The sequence below is a fragment of the Balaenoptera borealis genome (genome assembly GCF_965194805.1).
Source record: "Balaenoptera borealis genome assembly, chromosome: 3".
Lineage (NCBI taxonomy): Eukaryota > Metazoa > Chordata > Mammalia > Artiodactyla > Balaenopteridae > Balaenoptera > Balaenoptera borealis.
The window spans coordinates 110383300-110403828 of NC_138866.1; the positions used below are offsets into that span (position 1 = coordinate 110383300).

General features: G+C 43.5%; 1 protein-coding gene across 1 annotated transcript; it reads right to left on the reverse strand.

The window, feature by feature from the left end:
* Positions 1 to 4347: 4347 nt before the first annotated feature.
* Positions 4348 to 5892, reverse strand: LOC309624802 (C2 calcium-dependent domain-containing protein 4A-like). The gene is made up of 2 exons (XM_082383415.1): positions 5781 to 5892; positions 4348 to 5589 (listed from the first exon to the last, which is right to left on the reverse strand). Exon 2 carries the CDS (start codon positions 5547 to 5549, stop codon positions 4428 to 4430), a length of 1122 nt encoding a protein of 373 aa, XP_082239541.1. The 5' UTR covers positions 5550 to 5589; positions 5781 to 5892; the 3' UTR covers positions 4348 to 4427.
* Positions 5893 to 20529: the final 14637 nt, after the last annotated feature.

A 20529-nucleotide genomic window follows, 5' to 3' on the forward strand; every position in this document is an offset into this window, starting at 1 on the left:
AGATGCAAGAGGGAAGAGATATGGGAACATATGTATATGTATAACTGATTCACTTTGTTATAAAGCAGAAACTAACACACCATTGTAAAGTAATTATACTCCAATAAAGATGTTTAAAAAAAAAAAATTTAAAAAAAAAGAGGTGAGAGTATATTACAGACTTAATTAGATTTCTAAGGTATATTATGTGAAAAATAAGTCTTAGTGCCGTTTTTGCAACTGTTCTGTAAACGTGAAATTATTTCAAAATAAAAATTAAAAATTTGATGATGGTGAAGAGGCAGTGTAGAGCAGCTTAAGCAGGTGAAGATAGGGTGGCTCCAACCCCGGGGACCGGGAGGAGGAACAGACAAGGGTCCTGAGTGCTGTGAGGACAGTGCTGACAAACGAGGCACCGTCTCCTGACAGACAGGTGAAGACAGGAGACACTGGTTCTTTTTTTAAATCGAGTTGTTATCAATCTGCAAACTAAATCCAATTCTTTCTGCCAAGTAAAGTATGGATTTTCCCTGTCAGAACAAACACTACTGTCTGAGCACCCGGGGATGTTTATCAAGGCCTTGATGTTCACAGATGATGAAAACCTCCTCATGGTAATGGCTGGATTTTAGAAGCACGCATCAGCTGAGCTGCAGTTCCCCTCTCAGGAACACGGCAGATGGAGTCTGAAGGGCATAATCAGTGGAAAGGAAAGATGCAATTCTTTGTGTTTGTGTCATTTAGTGCAGCCACCCAGACAAGTTCTCAGTAGCCTGCCCTTTGTACAGACTTAAGACTAGAACCACAGGTGAGCATAAAGCCATTCGGCAAAATGATATTCATCTGCATGCGCTAAAGAAGGGTGTTCACATCATATTTGAAAACAGAAGGGCACCTCCCCTGTTAATATGAAGCTTGCTGGGACTAAATGCAATTCTCTTCTTTAACCCTGGCCATCTTCATACCCGATATTTTAGAAAAGACAAAACCTCGGTTCAAAGAAGTTAAACATTTGCCCCAAGATCATACAGTTAGTTGGCAGCAGAGCCAAGATTTGAAGCTATGTCTTTCCGGCGTCAGACTTTCTGCTCCTTCTTAAACTTCCACATCATTTCCCATCTTACTTCCTAACGGGAAGAAGCACGGGCCTCAGCAGACGCTGACCTCATACTCAGCTACAGATGCAATTTGCGCTAATAAAATACATGGAGAAGTTCGCTGGGGTTTTCCAGGGAAATTCTTTCTCGGTCTTACGGGAATGTTTGTAGAAGCAAGGTCTTCTCTCCAGCCTGGTCTCTGATGAGAAACTGTAGGGGTAGGACATCCTAGGACTACAAGTGTGAGCCACCCCAGGATGGAATCATGCATAGATGGAGCGATGGAAAAAAGATGTGCATCAGGAATGTGGGTTCTTCATCCTGCTTCTACTTACTTGTGTTCTGGACCCTCTCTTGCTTTTCCAAAGACTGTGCTCCCATAATTATTGCTGGTTTTCTTTCGCTTCATTATCAATGTCTCCCTCCATTCTGGATATTCCAAACGTGTTGGATTCTTTCATATTAAAACAAAATGATTATCCTTTGACTCTGTATTCTCTTCCCACTACAGCCATTTTTCTCTCCTTCCCTCTTCCAAAACTTTGTACTCTCTCACCTCCCACTCATGTTTTAACCCATTCTAGACTGGTTCCTGATGTCACTCTTCTCCTAGACCTGTTCCTGTCAAGTTCATCACTGACATTCACCTTCCCAAAGCCAGTGGGCATTTCTCTGTTCTCATTTATCTAGACTTCCCAGCAGGATGTAAATGAGTTGAACATCCCCTCTTTCTTGGAATATGTTCCTATCTTGGCTTCCAGGACTCCACACTACCCTGGCCTCTCCCCTACCTCACTGGCTGCTGCTTCTCTGTCCCCTAGACTGACTTTTCCTCCTCTATTAAATTTCTAAATGTTGGACTGTCTCAAGGCTTTGTCCTAGGTCCTCTACTCTCCTCTACTTATTCCATCTCTTCCTATATTCATTCAACACTAAATCAATACTTATCGAGTATCTACTATATGCCAGACTCTGTTCTAGGCACTGGAAATAGAGCAATGAATAAACAAACAAATCCCTGCCTTTAAAAAGCATATATTCTAGTGGAAGAGAAAATAAACAAAAAACAACAAGAAGTGTATAATATAATGTCCAGTAGTTATAAGTGATAGGGAGAAGAATAAAGCAGTGCCAGTGACAATGATGCTTTTTAAAAATAGGATGGCCAGGGGAGGATGTGATAAGGAGGTAACATTTACATCTGAGGAAAGTGGAGTGTGAGAGAGAGAAGTTAAAGATGATTCCAGGTTTTTTGTTTGAGTGAAAGAAAGAATGATGGTGCCATTTATTGAAATAAGAAAGCCTAGGGGAGGAAGGGATTTGGGAGGGGAAAATCTAGAATTCTGGTTTGGATGCATCGATGGGTCATAGGGACACATTAAGTGGTTATTTGGATAGATTAAGTTCCTCGTGTGGATGATTCCTTCCTCAGGTCTTAGAGAGACCTTTCCTGACCACTCTGTCTCTGAGAACATCCTACCGGCCACCTCCCTAGCCCACAGAATCTCTAGCACCTTCCTTAGTTTATTGTCTTCATTATAGTCACCTCAATCTGTAATAACAAAACATGGCTATTGTTTGGCTACCCTCACAAAAGTTAAGTCCTGGGGGGAACAGGAATGTTGTCTGCCTTGTTCGTAGCTTTATCCCCAGGCCTTAGTACTGTGCTTGTCACAACGGAAGAACTCAACAACTAATTGTTGAATGAAAAAACAAAGGGTAGGTCAGTCTTCTGGAGAAGTCAGGACAACTTCGTTCTTGTCTGAGCCCAGCCAGTCACTAGATATGTGGCTTCGGACCAGTCACTTCTGCGGTATTTTCTCAGTTTCGGAAGTCGTTTGATTAGATGATTTCTAAGGGCTAATTTGTCCACTTTGAAATTATGTTTAAAATCCAGGATTTTTATTTATTTACTCCAACCAAATTTGTACCCGGAACTTCATTCTGGTAATAACAATGCTGAAGGGCTTTTTGATGTAGCATGAGTGCAAACTACTGCTTCTGGGGAAATTCGCCACAGAGATCCTGAAGGGTCTGTAATCCCACCCTGGGCCGCCCGAAGTCCTCAGTCTCAGGTAGCCATCCATTCTGTTAGCCTCCAAGACCAGGGAGAAACAATTGGAAAGGAAGGAGAATAAGTGAAGGAGTTCATTTTCTGGAACATTATTGAGCACTAGCTCACTAGCCCAGTTCAAGTCTTTTCAGGGATGCTAGCATATTTCACATGTATTTAAGGGTTATTTGGGTATTAAGGCATATCTTCACAAAACCAGGTGAGGAAGGTATCAATACCCCCCTTTTCACTGATGTAGGAAATGAGGTTCAGGGAGATGAACTGATTTGCCATGGTTCAGACAAGTGACAAGTGGCAGATAAAAGATTGGAATCTATATCTCCCCCCACCCTCCTTGTGCTCTCCACCACATCATAGATGCCTCTAATAAAGGGCATACCCCCTTGGGTATAATCAGTTTCCAGTGGACTCAGGTCTATTTGTTGAATCAACAAATGAAAATAAGTTGGATTAAGAAACACTCTCTCATAACCCCGTGTTCAAAAAACTGACAGTTTACATTTCAACTCATCTGGGAAATCCTATTGCAAAGTCATTAATTACTATGTACATATACACAGCTGGGTAGAAATAAAGCCACAAAAAAATATCACCTTGTTTACAGAGATAGGAATGATTTCCCTTCTGAAATAGCAAGATTTCCCAGGGCTCCTTCTGGAGAAGGTAGAGGGAGAGGCCAGGAATATCTACTCCCCACATACAATCCACTGGAAGATCTTTCACTTCCTTTGTTTTCTTTTTCCTCTGCAATTTTTGAGGACTTCACTTTCAAAAGAATCTTGTTCTTTCTTCACGGGAAAGGAATTCTTTTCCCATCAAGGTATCCGTGTTACAGAAGGTTCCCACCCTGATGTGCGTCTGCCCGAATGAGGATATGAATCCACACCACATCAAATATGGAAAGCTGTCTATAAGCATCTTAGCGTTGGGCATGATTCTGAAAGAATAACATTTTTTTAAACCCATAAGCCGTTTGGCATTGATATAAATCAGGAATGGGAAAACAACGCAGATGGGGTGTACTTCTTTCTTCTCTCTTTCAGACACAAGCCAACCTTTTTATGTAAAAAATGGTCTGGAAAAAAGGATTGAGTGTTTTGAATAGAGGAGGGCGTCATTATCTTATCCTTCCCTACCAATAAACGATGACAAAAGCAGATACCTAAGAACTAAAACGGCAACAAAGCGAGAACGTGATTAGAAAAACGAATAAATAACATTTATTTGGTACAAAGCGGCTGGCAGTGTTCGAGAGGCCCCAGGGGCAGGGCGCGCCCTCAGAGGAGCAGGAGGGGGCCCAGCAGCAGCTCGCCCTGGCCCAGCAGGCGGCCCCGCTCCAGCCCGCGGCCCCGGTTCTCGGCCTTGACGCGCACGGCCAGGCGGCGCACCTCGTCCTCCGAGAGCCCGTCCAAGCACAAGTCCTGCTCCAAGACCGCCCGGCGGCTCCGCCGGACCACGGCGCCCCGCGGCCGGCGCGTCTGGCCCGGCGGCTGCAGGACGAAGCTGACGCGGCAGCCGACGGGGGCGCGGGGCTCGGCGGCCCCTCCGGCCGGGCCCTCGGTGCGGAGCAGCCGGACGCGGAGGCGCCCGCTGTCCCGACTGTACTCGACGGCCAGGCGCAGGGCGCCGCCGGTGCGGTCCAGAGTCACGGTGCCCTCGGCCTCCAGGCGCTCGGGCCGCGGGTCGGGGGGCGGCGGAGGGGACGTGGCGGGGGCCCGGGCCGGGGACCAGGAGCCGGAGCGGCGCCCTTCGTCGTCGTCATCATCCCCGTCCCCGCTGGAGACGGAGCGGGCGCGGGCCAGGCCTCGGCTCCTCCCGGCCCGCAGTGCGCGGCGCAGCAGCCCCTCGGGAGCACGCAGGAGGCGGCGGCCGCGGGGCCGCGGGGCGAGCGCATCCGGGGGCGGGCGGGGGCCGCCGCGGGCCGCGGGAGGCGCAGCAGGGGCTCTTCCCGGGGGCGCAAGGGGGGCGTCTCCGCCGCCGCCGCCGCCGCCGTAGGTGCGGGCCCGGGGGCGGGGCGCGGGCAGGAGCGGGGCGGTCCCCGGGCCCCCGAGGAAGAGCGACTCCTTGCGGCGGGTGTGCGGGCTCTCGAGCAACGCGCAGAAGCCGTAGGCGGTGCGCGCCCGGGGCAGGTGCGGCAGCGAGAGCGCGGCCTGCGAGCGTGGGTCCCAGTCCGTGCGCCCCGCGCCGTCGTAGGCTCCTCGAGACCAAAGGTCCGGCTCTGCAGCGCACCGCCGGGGCAGGGCGACGGCCGGGGGCGAGGACACGGCCGAGCAGGGCGCGGGCAGCCGCGGCGGGATACAGAACTCGGGGATGCGGTCCGGTGTGAGCACATTGGAGAAGGCAGGCTCCAGAGCCGCGCGGCCTGTGGCCGAAGCGCGGAGTTTCCCGAGGAGCCGCATCCTCTGAGGCTGGGGCTGGGAGTGGGGGGAAGAAGCGCTCCTGCGAGGGAGAGAAGCTTCTGAGTTTGGACGCCCGGGGCCTCTCGGGAGTGGCTGGGCCCCTCCCCGGAACCCTCTGGGTGTGCCAATGCGCCTACGACCCCCCCAGTCCGGGCCGAGCTCTCGTGCGCCCACAAAGCCACCCGCCTTCCATTCATTGGTACTAAATAAACGAAGAAGTAGAAATCAGACCTTTGCCTCTTCTTCAGTCCCTCTGGTTCCTGAGTTACAAGTTCAGTGCACGTCGCCTTGCAGTCCAGGCCGGCGCTCCAGCTTCAGCACTGTAGCCGCGAGCCGAGCGCTCCTCTCTTATATCGGAGCCTGAGCCCCGCCCAGCTGGCCTGGAGCCCAACCCTTGGAGTCGCTGGACGGCCCGCCCTCCCGGCCGCCCCTTCTCGCCAGCGCCGGGCCCTGCTGCGGGGGCTCTCGTGGGAGCGAAGCTGTGGCGAGAGCCGGCACACTCTGCTCAGCCCTGGGACCTGCATCCGCTGTGCGTGCAGGGAACCGCCCGTGAAAGGTTGCCGGTGGAGGGGGGCTGCCTCGTCGGCCTGCCAGGGGAGAATCGGCGGTTGAAAATGTTGGAGGTTTCTTGGAGGAGGTGCAGCTGGATACGGAAACAAGAATTTCCCTTTTGCTGGGAGCTAAATCCTGCCCCCACCCCCACCATCCGGAGGTGACCTACACGCACTAGCGTCTTCTGTTTTACTGCTCCCACGAACCTGCAGTGTGTAGACACATATAGTTCCCATGGTACTCGTGTACTTATTTATGCGCCTGTCCCCCTCGGCTAGACAGTGGCCTTCTTAATAGTATAGGGCCTGGCTCAGTCAGTGCCATATATATTGGTGGAGTGGGTAAATTAATGTATGCAAAAATTTCTGAATGACTACAGGCTCTGCCTATCATCTTGATGGTCACAAAAGGTGGGGTTTCCGGCTCACGCCCTAAAAATGACACTTGGTATTTCCAAAGCTACCCCTTTCTCTCTGCTCCAGCATGGAGGTATCCAGCTAGAAAGCACGTCATAGAAAACCCAGGTTGCCTCTCTCCCCACCCCTGCCCCCAACCTTCATTTTCCAAGATGAGAAAACTGAAGTCCAGTGGGACTTGAGGAAATTCCATAACAGTTCAATAGAGCTAGTTAATGGCAGAAGCTGGAACTAGCAATTTCCTGTCTATTTGGCTTTGTATGTGATGCTTCCTGTTATCTGAAATGCCCTCCTCTGCTTTTTTTCTCTATAGGAACTCCTTTTTTTTTTAGTTCAGCCAGACATCATCCCCTTCAGAACATTTACTCAACTCCCCCACTACAGTCCTCAGCCGCTCCTCATTCCCTTCATACACATTCTATGGACCACCATTGCTGCATTTAGCAGGCTGCTCTGGAATTTTTGGTTTACAGGTTTGTCTCCCCTACTAGACTGTGAGTTTCTTGAGGGCAAGGACTGCAGTAATGCAACCAGAGAGGAGTCTGGCGGACCTACTATGAATACATGTAAAATAAATAGAAGTGCTGTGATCCAGAACCTGGGTCTGCCTCCATCCCAAAGCAGACCTCTCCAAGGGACAAGCCTGGCTGTCTTATTCAACTCCTCCAGTTTCAGCACCTGGTGATACAGTGCCGGGCAAATAATAATTGCTCAGTAAATATTTGATGAATTATACTGTGTTGAATTCAGCCTGATCTACAATCCAGGTCTTATGACTGTCATGTGCTTTTAACCACATATCTAACTGCTTTATTCAATTTCTTTCTCACAACAAACCAGCGCAGTGGACATTGCTTCTGTTTACGATATAAGAAACTGAGGCTCAGGTTAAGAGACTTGTCTAAGGTCGTTCAAATTATGAGTCACAGCCCATGTATTGTAAGTCCTAGCTTTTTGCTAATTTCTTCCTTCCTTCTCTCTTTCCTGCCTTCGTCCCTCTGTCCATCCACTCCGTTCAATATCATTCACTGAGTTCACTGTGTGTCAGGGCATGTGTGCATGGTTTGTATTGCACTTGACACCCAGAATGTTAATTCTTAAAGCAACTCAGCGTGCTAAGTATTTTCCATTATCTCTGCTTTGGAATAAGTACCATCATTTCCAAATATTTAAAGGTAAGAAGGGCTTCCCTGGTGGTGCAGTGGTTGAGAATCTGCCTGCTAATGCAGAGGACACGGGTTTGAGCCCTGGTCTGGGAAGATCCCACATGCCGCGGAGCAACTAGGCCCGTGAGCCACAACTACTGAGCCTGTGCGTCTGGAGCCTGTGCTCCGCAACAAGAGAGGTCGCGACAGTGAGAGGCCCGCGCACTGCGATGAAGAGTGGCCCCCGCTTGCCGCAACTAGAGAAAGCCCTCGCACAGAAACGAAGACCCAACACAGCCATAAATAAATTTAAAAAAAAAATTCATTGTTTAAAAAAAAAAAAGGTAAGGAGAGTGAGTGTTTTCCATGGATTAGTAAGTAATACTTTCTTTTTAAGTTGATCACTGCTGCCCTCTAGTGTGTGCTTTCTGATAGGGCAAGCATGAATCCCTACGCAGCCGGGCAGCAGCAGCCAGACCCGCTGCAGCCACACCTGCAAGCGGAGGAGTCCCCAGGGGGTCTCGGACTGGATCCTTTTCTGTTGATTCTGCAGGCCGGTCTGCAAATCCGTGGGCCAATGGTCTTCTCTGAAGCAGAGCAACTAGCATTATATCCTGCTCATGTGCCAGCCCACTTCCAACGAGACCTTTTGCTTTTCTTCACTCTACATTGTTTGTAAGATTCATTTATGTGTACGTGTATAGCTCTAGTTCATTTATTTTCACTGATGTATAGTATTCTATTGTGTAAACATACTTCCTTCTCTTGCTGATGGATGCTTGGATTATTTCCAGTTTTTCCACTGCTGGTATGAGCACTGGTATACAGGTCTTCTTAGTCACCCGTGCAAAGGTTTTCTAGAGTACATCTCTAGGAATAGACTAGCTAGTAATAGGGTATTTGCGCCTTCAGTTTTAATGTAAAATCACTTTCCTCATAGCAGTATATAAGATTTCCTATTGCTCCAATCCTCAACTACAAGTAGTATGATCTGATTTTTAAATATTGCTAATATGCTGAGTGCTGTGGGCTGAATTGTTTCCTCCCAAAATTCATTTGTGAAGTCCTAACCTGTAGTGGCTCAGAATGTGACTATATTTAGAGACGAGATCTTTTAAAGAGGTAGTTACGGTTAAATGAGATCATTAGGGTGGGCCGTAATCTGATGTGACTGGTATCCTTATAAGAAGAGATTAGATTAGAACAGACATGCACGGAGGGAAGACAATATGAAGAAGATGGCCATCTACAAGCCAAGGAGAGAGTCCCTTAGAAGAAGTCAGCCCTGCCAAAACCTGGATTTGGAGTCCTAGATCTATGCAGAAATAAATTTCTGTTATTTAAGCCCCCTGATCTGTAGTTCCTTGTTATGGCAGCCCTAGCAAACTAACACAGTGAGTTAAAAATGGTAAATTATTATAATTTTAATTTGCATTTCTATTGTTGATAATTGAGGTTTAGCAATTTTGCCAATTAGCCATTCAGCTTTCTTCTATAAAATTCTTTTAGATTTAAAAAAAAAAATATTTTCATTGTGTTGCTTCCTTCTTTTATATGTATATACACACATTGAACACTACTCCTTGGTCATTTTTAAGTTTGTAAATATCTCCCTGTGACTTATTTTTCATATTTTTATGATGTCTTTTGAGAAATAGAAAACAGGAATTTATTGTCTTATAACTCTGGAGGCGAGAAGTCTACAATGAAGGTGTCAGCAGAGCTATGCTCCCTCTGAAACCTGTGAGGGAGAACCCTTCCTTGCCTCTTCCTGGCTTCTGGTTGCTTGCTGGAAACCCCTGGAGCTCCTTGGCTTGCAGCTGCCAACACTTCAGTCTCTGCCTGCCTCATTGCATGGCATTCTCCCTCCTGTGTCTGTGCCTCTGTGTCTCTCCTCCTCTTAAAAAGACAAGTCTTATTGGACTAAGGGCCTATCCTACTCCAGTATGACCTCATCTTAACTAATTACATCTGTAAAATGCTATTTTTCTAACTATGGTCACATTCTGAGGTACCGGGGGTTAGATCTTCAACAAATCTTTTTGGGGGAAACAATTCAGCCCATAACAATGACTGAATCATATCTTGTCTGATCCACCTGTCAGCAATGGATTCCCTACTTAATATGGTGGAGGCGAGCAGTAATTTCAGGACCTAGAGCAGGAAAAAATTTAGGAATCCTCATAAAAAACTGAACCACCCATGATTCCCAGCACAGGAACCAGAGGTCACGTCTACACCTCTGCTTCTTGGGTAGAGAAATTTATAATTGTTTCCTCTCTAGGGGAAATATGAAAGTTAGCCAACTCAAAGCTCTGCCACTTTCCTGAGGCTGCTCCAGTCTGGCTGCCAGCCAAGAGTTGCTGTTTAAAGAATAAAATCCTCTCATCATGAATAAGCAAATGGCTGGATAAAGCCTGGAATTTCCAGGAAGGAAATAGGTTGTAGAGGTAGTTTTCCTCCACATGGGGGGCTGTGGGGCCACACCAGTACAGAGTGGAGCATGGAGGGTCCCAGACCGGCGCAGGGCGAGGGGTGCCACAAGGGGAATGGCCTGCCCGGGAGAAGACTGCGAAGGCCTGGGCAGGGCCTCCCCACCTCCCCAGAACCTTTTTCTCAGACCAGAGACGTGGGATCTTGGCACAGCCCAAATGATGAGGAAAGAGCCATAGAGAAGGACAAATACAGAACACTTCTGGTTGACTTCTCAAGCAGGAAGTCTAAGCCAGATCTGATTTACTTTACAAGGGAAATGTTACATTTCTAGCAACACCAGTATTGTGGAGAAATCTGTAACTATTACAATTAGAACTAAATATTATTTAACTTGTGTCCGTAAGATATATCATACACATAAACTCTTTGTCAGATCAGTAAATTTTACTTTAGTGTCTGTCACACATTGGGTTTCCTGAGAAGCAGAGTGAACTACAGATGTGCACGTAAGGAGGTTATTGGAAGATGCTCTCGAGAGATACACCTGTAGGGGATGAAGAGAAGAAAGCAGGATTGGGCAGAGGGAGAAGAGCTGCAATGCAGTCCCAACACAGGCCTCTGAAGATTCCACAAAGAGCTCTGGAACTGGGAGAGCCGTGAAGAGTTGTCTCAGGGTGGGATAAGGAGGCAGGGGATTATAGCCACCACCCCACCCCCGCCCATTGATCAGTCATTGGCTGAGAGCTCTCCCAGGGAAGGGGGCATGACCTTGATCATGGCGGGTCCCTTAGCTAAGACAGTTCCTGGAGAAGAATTTATCTGTGACTTGTTAGCAGCTAGGAGAATGAGTGCCTAGGAACTGAAGACGGGGGGGTGGTATGGGCAGCACACCACAGCCTCCAACGTGACAATGCTCTCGCTCTGGAGTGACAAGGGGTGGCACTACCGGAGGGGTTGATACGTTCAATACACACCATGGCCCCTAAGCACAGGCTGGCGTCTTCCACTCCATTAGCAGAAATATCTAATAGCAAAGACTCCTCCACTTAACACAATCCACCCATCGCTCATCTAATCACAAATGCACTTGTGCCCTTCCCCGCTGAAGACAAGTGAGCATTACACTGTGGGGCTGCTCTTAGGGTATATCCAGGTGATAACCACTCCTTGTCTAGGGCAAGTTCTCAGGTCTGGTAACCTGTGGGCAGACTGGTTAAATAAACTGAGGCACATCCATATGTTAGATCATTAAAACTGAAGTTGTAGAAGACAATAATTATAAGAAAATAAAACAGTGTGCACCATCTGATCCCATTTCTGGGGAAAGATATACCTATGGAAAAAAAATCTATCAGAATGGCCACTAAAACAGAGTGTGTTGTTATATTTGGACAGTAGGATTATAGATTTTTCCAGTTTTTCTCCTTCTGCTTAAATGTATTTTTTTCTGGATCAACCCAAAAAACATGTTACTTTTGTAATAGGGAAAAAATTGTTTCTCCTCTAAAGAGTAGATACACCTTGTGAGGAGTAGGCCTTGTGACCACGTTAATCAAATAGTGATTTGTTAAATCACCAGGGGCAGAAATCAGGAACAGGACTTTAAATGGAATTTGTATATTAATAGTGGCCACTTCAGAGCCTGGGAAATTTAGGAGAGGACAAGTCTGAGTAAGAGAAGAGGGTTTAGAACTATGCTGTTCAAAACAGAGGCTATCAGCCACATGTGGCTACTGAGCACTTGAAATGTGGCTGGTTCGTACTAAGATGTGCTATGAGTGTAAAATACAAGATTTCAAAGCTTTAGTATTAAAAAATGTAAAATATCCCATTAATAATTTTTAATATTACATCTTGAGATGTTAATACTTTGGATCTATTGGGTAAAATAAAATAAAACATTAAATATAATTTCTCCTGTTTCTTTTGTACAGTGCTGGTCTAGACTTTGGCAGGAAGCATAAATTCTCTGAAATACTTCCCCAAAGTACAAACAATTTGAAAAAGTAATTGTCTCACAGGATACCCACTAACCTTGCAGTTTTACTTGGTGCTTTCATGGGACCACCACAGAAAAGGGGAATTGGTTGACAAATGAGCACATCAAATGAGCTCTGGGTGCTACAAGGCCATTAAACACAACCACTTAATTGTGTGTATGTCAATCTATGTAATTGAAGAAATTACATCTCAGGGAAAGTTAAGGAAGCACCATGTTGTTGCAGACAGCCATTAACATCTTCCCCTGGGAAAAGCCCTCATGCCTGTCATGGGGTGCTGCACGGGAAACGCCCACTGCACCTACACACCATATGTTGACTTGAGCTGAACTGAGCATCTGATGGAAGGATTCTGACCCATTCCCAAGGATAAAGATCAATGACTTGGGAAATCACCTTTAAGGAAGAATGGTTTACTCTTTTTTTTTATTTTAACATCTTTATTAGAGTATAACTGCTTTACAATGGTGTGTTAGTTTCTGCTTTATAACAAAGTGAATCAGCTATACATATACATATATCCCCATATGTCCTCCCTCTTGTGTCACCCTCCCACCCTCCCTATCCCACCCCTCTAGGTGGTCACAAAGCACCGAGCTGATCTCCCTGTGCTATGCGGCTGCTTCCCACTAGCTATCTATTTTACATTTGGTAGTGTTTATATGTCCATACCACTCTCTCACTTCATCCCAGCTTACCCTTCCCACTCCCCGTGTTCTCAAGTCCAAGGAATGGTTTACTCTTAATGCAATGTATAGTTTTGTCTTTGGTTAATTTATCTCTTGGCTTTTAATACTGGTCAGTGTCCAAAATTAAGATGCAGTCAATGGTTACCCCAAGCTGAGATGTTTATATGGAAAAGCACAAACTAGTTTAAAATTCATACAAATCAATCTAAACCTGGGTAAACTCTTATAATATTAGGTAATGTTTATAGAAATTTCAGAGAACACTAAATACATCTCAATTATCATTTCAATTTCTCAGCTGTCTATGAGGTATTTTTTCCATCAGCAATTAACAAAAGAGTGACTCTTGGGCTCAGAACTAATTCCAAAGTCCCTGTCAGTAGCAACTTTTTATTAGAATAAGATACAACTAATAAGGTGATTGCTGCCTGGGTACTGCTCCCCAAATCCCCCTTGATTCCAGGTTTCAGAAATTCCTCCTCACAGAGTGCCGTCTGATGCCTTACTAGGAAAGCGCTCACAGTACACTGTAATCAGTTACTATTTAGCACCATGCTTCTCAAACTATTCTCTCTGGAACTATGGAATTATGTACATTTTCTATAAGTTTTATGAGAAAACTTTTCACATGTAATGGAACATACAAAACATAAAATGTAGATGGATTTTTCAGGGGAAATAAGAAACTCCAAGAAGTTTCAGATTGCACCAAATCTCCAGATCTTGAAAGGTATAAGCTAGCAAGTGTTTGCTATTTCTGATGTCTCCAGAGGAAGCCTGAGAAGCCTTGCCCAAGAGTAAAGAATCTAGGAGCAGACGGTCACAAGCATTTGAGGGACAAAGCACGAGGTAAAGGGTAGTCCTCGAGAAACTTGGGTGAAAACCCCCAAAGACAGATGTCACATCAACAATTTAGTTCACGACCTGCCACCAGGTACTGCAAAATCAGAGATGAGTCTTAGTTTCTGCTCTCAAAAAGCTTAGTTTCAGAGAGAAAACAGGTGTATCGAGTCAAGATATGGAGGTATAAGACAAGCATTTTGGGAAACCCAAAGAGGGTCAGTTTTGTTTGGGAAGACAGAAAACATTACAGGAAAGAGTGATATTTGACTTGGGACTTTAGAGATACATGACAACAGCCAGGTTCAGTCACACAGCAAACAAAAGTGGGACATTATTCCTGTTGCTATTACTACTGTCAGCAATATCCATTCAAGTCAACTTGAGAAGATGGGGTTACTTCAGTGCTGGGACACAGACAGAAATCGTCATAGGAACCGAATCAACTGTCCAAAGCAGAGCAACCAGAGATCGCCTCTACATCTCTGTTTTTGGAGAAGACTATTCAAATCTATTTCTTTCCCTAGGGAAACATGAAAGCTCACCAATTTGCCCAGGGCCCTGCCTCATCCCTGAAGCTTTCCCAAATTTACTAAAGAACAGTTGCTGCTTAAGGAAATTTAAAGGGCTATGAAAATATTTTTCCTTCTCCACAATAAACGTTATAAAGGATAAAAGTTGGTTCATCTTAGAGAAATTCTTTCTCTTAAAATGCCAGATGTTCTCTGCAATTAGCATTTCCCTTAAATACAATTTATTCAAATACTGTTAGCATAATCTGCCTTGTCTCTGTGCCCTCTACTCTTTAAAGTTCTGTGTGCTGTAAAGGAGATCTTTTTTAAGACAGATGACTGGGGTGCTTTAATAAAAGAAAAGTTGAAAGTCTCTCTCTCTACAGAAGTGCAGTCTGACATTCGTCTTGAGTCATATTTTCTGACTCACAGTTGAAATGACACCATGTGCATGTTTCAAGCCAGCTTGACGGAACACCCCCCCAACTTCTTCACCACTTTGATTGGATGACAGAGATCCAACAAGGCTCTAAGGATGAACTGTCCAACTTGAAGAAAAGATGGATTCTGGATCCACTGGGGTAGCTGGGCTTTCCAGTTTTGATCGTGGCTAATATTATCACTCTACTCACATTTGGCATCCCTGAAGCTGAGGCATCTAGGAAGGGAGAAAACATAATGGCCCCATGGGAGGCTGTATACCATGAGCATAACTTTTGAGAGCTGCAGTGAAGTAAGTTCACTGTAGCCAGCCCAGCCCAGGGTCAGTGGAGTTCAGGCATCTTCAAAGCAAACCAATGGACTAAAGAACAAAGCTGCCCACATTCCCCTGACAAATTTCTCAGAGTTAAGACTTTGGGTCTTGGTACAGTCTAAACAGTGAGGGACCCTCCAATGGTTAATACGTAACACTTCTTGCTGCCCTTTACAAGTGAGGGCTTCAAATTATATGACATTTTTGTAACCTAAATAGTATGAAAGAAAACCTTATCTAACACATAAAGTACTAAGTATTATTCAGTTTGTGTCATTTCTGAAAGATGTTTCACACAAATAAATGCTTCGTCAGATCATATGTCATCAAAAGTCCACTTTATCGTAATGCTCTAGCATCACTTTGAGGTATTTACCTTGTGAGACACCACATACCTCAAGAAGGTTTCAATAAGACACTTACATACTTTGGTGCTGGGCGTACTATGGCACCGTTTGTTTCATGAGTGGAAAGGCACAATTTCAAAGAAACCTCACATGACAGAACCCAAATATCCCATACTTGACCACAAAAGCACACTTGCCCTCCCACTCAGGAGACAGCCAAACATCGTATCAGGGGGCCCGTGTTCTCAGTGTCTCTAGTCTCTAGTTGGTGTCCATTCACCTTCTGCATGAAAATCCTCCTGGAATGGGACCTGTGGACAACAGAAGATTTGCTAATAAATTAAAGCACACTTATGTGAGAGACAATTAAAAATCAATGTTGTAGAAGAGTATAAGCTCAGAAAAATTAAAAGAAAAAAGTCTCTATTGTACAAAATGATCTCATTTCTGAACGCAAAAAATGTATATATGGCAAACACTGTGGGGATATGCACTAAAATGTTCCCAGCAAGTTGACTCTGGATGGTTGGATTACAGACGATTCTAATCTTTCTCTCTCTGCTGGTCTGTATTTTCTAGATTTATCAAAATGAAGATGTGTTACTTCTACAGTAGAATCCCTCCCCCTCAAGAAGTAGATACTTCTCTTGAGAGATGGAACTGAAGCTACTTTAAGTAGACAACGAATTTGAGTAACCAACAACTTTAAATATAGTTAGTGTTAACAGTTGCCACTTCAGAGCCTGGGCACTTGGGAAAGGACAAATCTGGGTAAAAGAAAAAGGCTTTAGACACATGGGAAAGTACATGAGTTCCCTGAAAGCTCAAGAAAAAGTGAAAAGGCTGTAGCCTGATAATAGTGTAGCTTTCCCTGATGCCCTTATATGTCAAATGCTGGGCCCCTTGCCAGGCAAAAAGAGACCCACACTACTTAATTGGTATATATATATGAAGCCATACAACTAGGGGCTTGATGAGAGAACAATGCATTTATGTTGAAAGGGGAAAACTGAGAACCATGAGCCTGTGGGAGAACTGAACCAGGCCTGGCCCAGGACAGTGGATGGAAAACTAGCCCCAGGAGTGACTCCGCAGTGTGGAACGGAGTATCTCAGACTGACAGACGCATCCCAGCCCATTCCCAAGGAAGAAAATCAGTGTCCCTGGGGATGTACACATTATAAGGAATGAATGAATATAGTTTACAACGAATGACATGTCATTTTGATTTTGGTTATTTTGACCTTTAAAAGTAGTCTGTGTCATAATTAACATGCATTTGATGGTTACCCCAGAGAGGTTCCTTTAAAAAAGCACCAACTAATTAAAATCAATCCAAATGAAGCTAACCTAGGGAAAGCTCTTTGACTTCCTCCAAATTTCAAATTCTCTTTTCAGGTAAGAGGAAAAGAAAAGGGTGGAAGCTTTTCTAGTTCTTAGTTTCTTTAATCTCATACTTCTTGTCTCTTTGGTTCTTCCTCTAAAATATTCTGGCCCTCCTCACTCATAAGGTTTTGAATTCTTGAAGAGATATTAAATCAAGATTTAAATGACGATTAATAAAACATTGTTTTGTACTGCAAATTAAAATTGGACACTGCTTAAAAACTACTATAAATCTCGTAGTTCACTAAATAGTGTATCAATGGAACTTTTCAGTCTTTGTGACAACCTAGAAGATCTGGAGAGGAAGACCAGGTGGTAAAGGGAGGAAGCAGAGAAAGGAGAACTCAAGGCACTAGGGAAATAGCACAGTACAGAGTTAAGAGCCAGATTCTGTTTCCACCTGTATGAGCATCTTAGATAAATTACTTAAACAGAAGTAGTCCCCTCAGCAACGATATGAGGAAGGTATTATTAGTATCATTATCATCCCCATTTTGCAGACAAGGAAACATGCCCAGATGATAAAACCCTTAAAACAATGCCTGGAGTATAATTACTGCTATGTAAGGGTCAGTTTTAAATGTACTTAAAGTGGGTATTCAACACCCAGCCAATCAAGACTACACCTGGTCTGTTTCCAAAGAACCAAGTCTCAGCCAGTGCTGCGTCTAAACCAAGGAGCCAAGTCTTCCAATGTCTGAGAAATCAAGCATAGTTACCATCAATTAATTTCCAGACTAATAATGAAATTGACATTACCAGCTGCTTCTTCATGCCACATGTTTTAATAATCACGCTGTTTTTAAAAAAAAATTCCCAGTTTAAGGAGTAGGATTACAGATGAGGAGAAGCTGCCACTCTTGGTTTAATTTAATCTGGGCCATATACAGTATGTGAAACGTAATACTCCTTGAAAAGTATTTTGTAACAATATTGTAGAATAGGAGATTAGCAAAGTTTTTTGGGATAAAGGGCTAGTAGTGGATAACTTCGGCTTTGATGGCAGTATACATTTTTTTTTTCTTTTGGATATATTTTATTTCTTAAGCTATAGGTTGATGTTTTCATTATATATTTTTTTAAACATCTTTATTGAAGTATAATTGCCTTACAATGGTGTGTTAGCTTCTGCTTTATAACAAAGTGAATCAGTTATACATATACAATATGTTCCCATTTCTCTTCCCTCTTGCATCTCCCTCCCTCCCACCCTCCCCATCCCACCCCTCTAGATGGTCACAAAGCACCAAGCTGATCTCCCTGTGCTATGCGGCTGCTTCCCACTAACTATCTATTTTACATTTGGTAGTGTATATATGTCCATGACACTCTCTTACCCTGTCACATCTCACCCCACCCCCTCCCCATATCCTCAAGTCCATTCTCTAGTAGGTCTGTGTCTTTATTCCCGTCTTGCCATTAGGTTCTTCATGGCCTGGCAGTATACATTTTTGTCGCTGCTGCAGATGCTTCTTTTTACAACCATATAGCCAACTCTGTAATAATGTAAAAACTGTTTTTAGCTCAGGTGGTCAGACCAAAATTTTAGAAAGTAAGCCAAGAATAGTTTATTTTTTAAAGGAATGTTAAAAAGCAAAAACGAAGAACAAGTGACAGACACTGTATGTAGCCTGCAAAGCCTAAAATATTATCTGAAATATTTACTACAGAAAAATATTTACTACAGAAAAAGTTTGCTGACTGCTATTCTAGGGAATCATAAAATAAAGGTATCACTATAAAAAAATTAACCTTCTGTTCCTAAATTTTTCTAGTCCACAGAGCTAGTTTATTTTTTCAAAACAACAACAACAACAGTACATAATCTCAGAGGATTCTGAAAAGCCATTTGACGTTTGATAAAATCCAACATCCATCCCTGACTTAAAATGGTCAGCAAACTAATAAAGGAAGAGGACTTCCTTAATACGATAAAGGACATCTAAGAAAATCTACTGCTATCATCATATTTAATTAATTATTAAAAACTGAATGCATTCCTCCTAAGTTCAGGAAGAAGAAAAACATGTTCCCTCTCACCATTTCTATTCAGAACTGTACTGGAGTATCTAACCAGTACAATAAGGCAAGAAAAAGAAAAGACGTCCAGAATGGAAAAGAAATAAAACTGTCTTTGTTCACAGAGAATAGGATTTTCTGTATAGAAAATCTGATGGGAGTCTTCAAAAAAACTACCAGAACTAATAAGTGAGCTTAGTGAATTTGCAAGATACAAGATTAATATGCAAAAATCAATTATATTTGCCAAACCAGCAACAAACAATAGAAAGTTGAAATTTAAAAAACAATACCATTTACAAGGGCATTAAATAATGTGAACTACTTAGGATAAATCTGACAAAAGATGTACAAGACCTATAACTGAAACTGCAAAACATTGCTGAAAGAAATTAAAGACCTAACTAACATGGAGAGCTATTCCATGGTTTCACGGTTCAGAAGATTCAGTATTACAGTGGCAATTCTCCTAAAATTGAGCTATAGATTCAATGTAACCCTAATAAAAATCCCAGTAAGCGTTTTTTTTAGAAATTGACAAGCTTATTCTAAAATTCATATGGAAATGCAAAGGACCTAGGAGATTCAAAACAACTTTGAAAAAGAAGTCAGAAAACTAATAAATACTATCTGATTTCAAGACTTATGATAAAGCTACCGTAGTAACGAAAACAACATGATATTGGCATAAAGATCAAAAAATTAATCAGTGGAACACAATAGAAAGTCCAGAAATAGAAGCACTCATATATTAACAAATGATCTTTGACGAAGTTGCAAAGCAGTGGAGAAACAATAGTCTTCTCAATAAATGGTTTTGGAACAACTGGATCTCCATATGCCAAAAAAAAATTAACATTGAGCCATATTTTTAAAGTACTGTATACTATTTTCTTTTACCACGTACAAAAATTAACTCAGAATGTATCATAGGCCTAAATGTAAAATCTAAAACTATGAAACTTCTAGATGAAAACAAAATAAAACCTTTGTGACCTTTAGTTAGGCTACAATTTTTTTAGCTACTACTCCAAAAAGACAATACATAAAAAAACTGATAAACTAGACTTTATCAAAACTTTAAATTTCTGCTCTTTAAAAGACACTGTTAAATGAAAAGACAAGACACAAACGGAGAGAAAATATCAGCTATAACATATCTGATAAAGGGCCTATATATAGATTTTTTAAATTCTTGAAACTCAGAAATAAAAAGTGGAAAGGGGGACAACAGATTTGAACAGACACTGCAAAGAAAATATGCAAATGGAAAATAAACACAAGAAAAGATGTTCAACATCACTAGTCGTTAGAGCATTGCAAATTTAAACCACAATGAGGTATCTCTAAATCTACCAGAATGCTAAAATTAAAAAGATTATGTCAAGTGTTGGTGAGGATAGAGTGTTCATATACTGTTATTGGGAATGTAAAGTGGTACCATCAATTCGAAGAACAGTTTGGTAGTTTCTTTGGCTGTTAAATATACACAGGATGAGCCAGTCATCCCACACACACAAATAGCCTCGACCCAGCTTTTTAAACAAACACAAATAGTGAAACCTAATGTAAACCATGGACTTTTTTTTGTTTTTTTAATAAGTTTATTTATTTATTTATTTTTGGCTGCATTGGGTCTTTGTTGTTGGGTCTTCGTTGCTGCGCGTGGGCTTTCTCTAGTTGCGGCGAGCGGGGGACACTCCTCGCCGCGGTGCGTGGACTTCTCATTGCAGTGGCCTCTCTTGTTGCAGAGCGCGGGCTCTAGGCGCACAGGCTTCAGTAGTTGTGGCACGCAGGCTCAGTAGTTGTGGTTCGTGGGCTCTAGAGCACAGGCTCAGTAGTTGTGGCACACGGGCTTAGTTGCTCCACGGCATGTGGGATCTT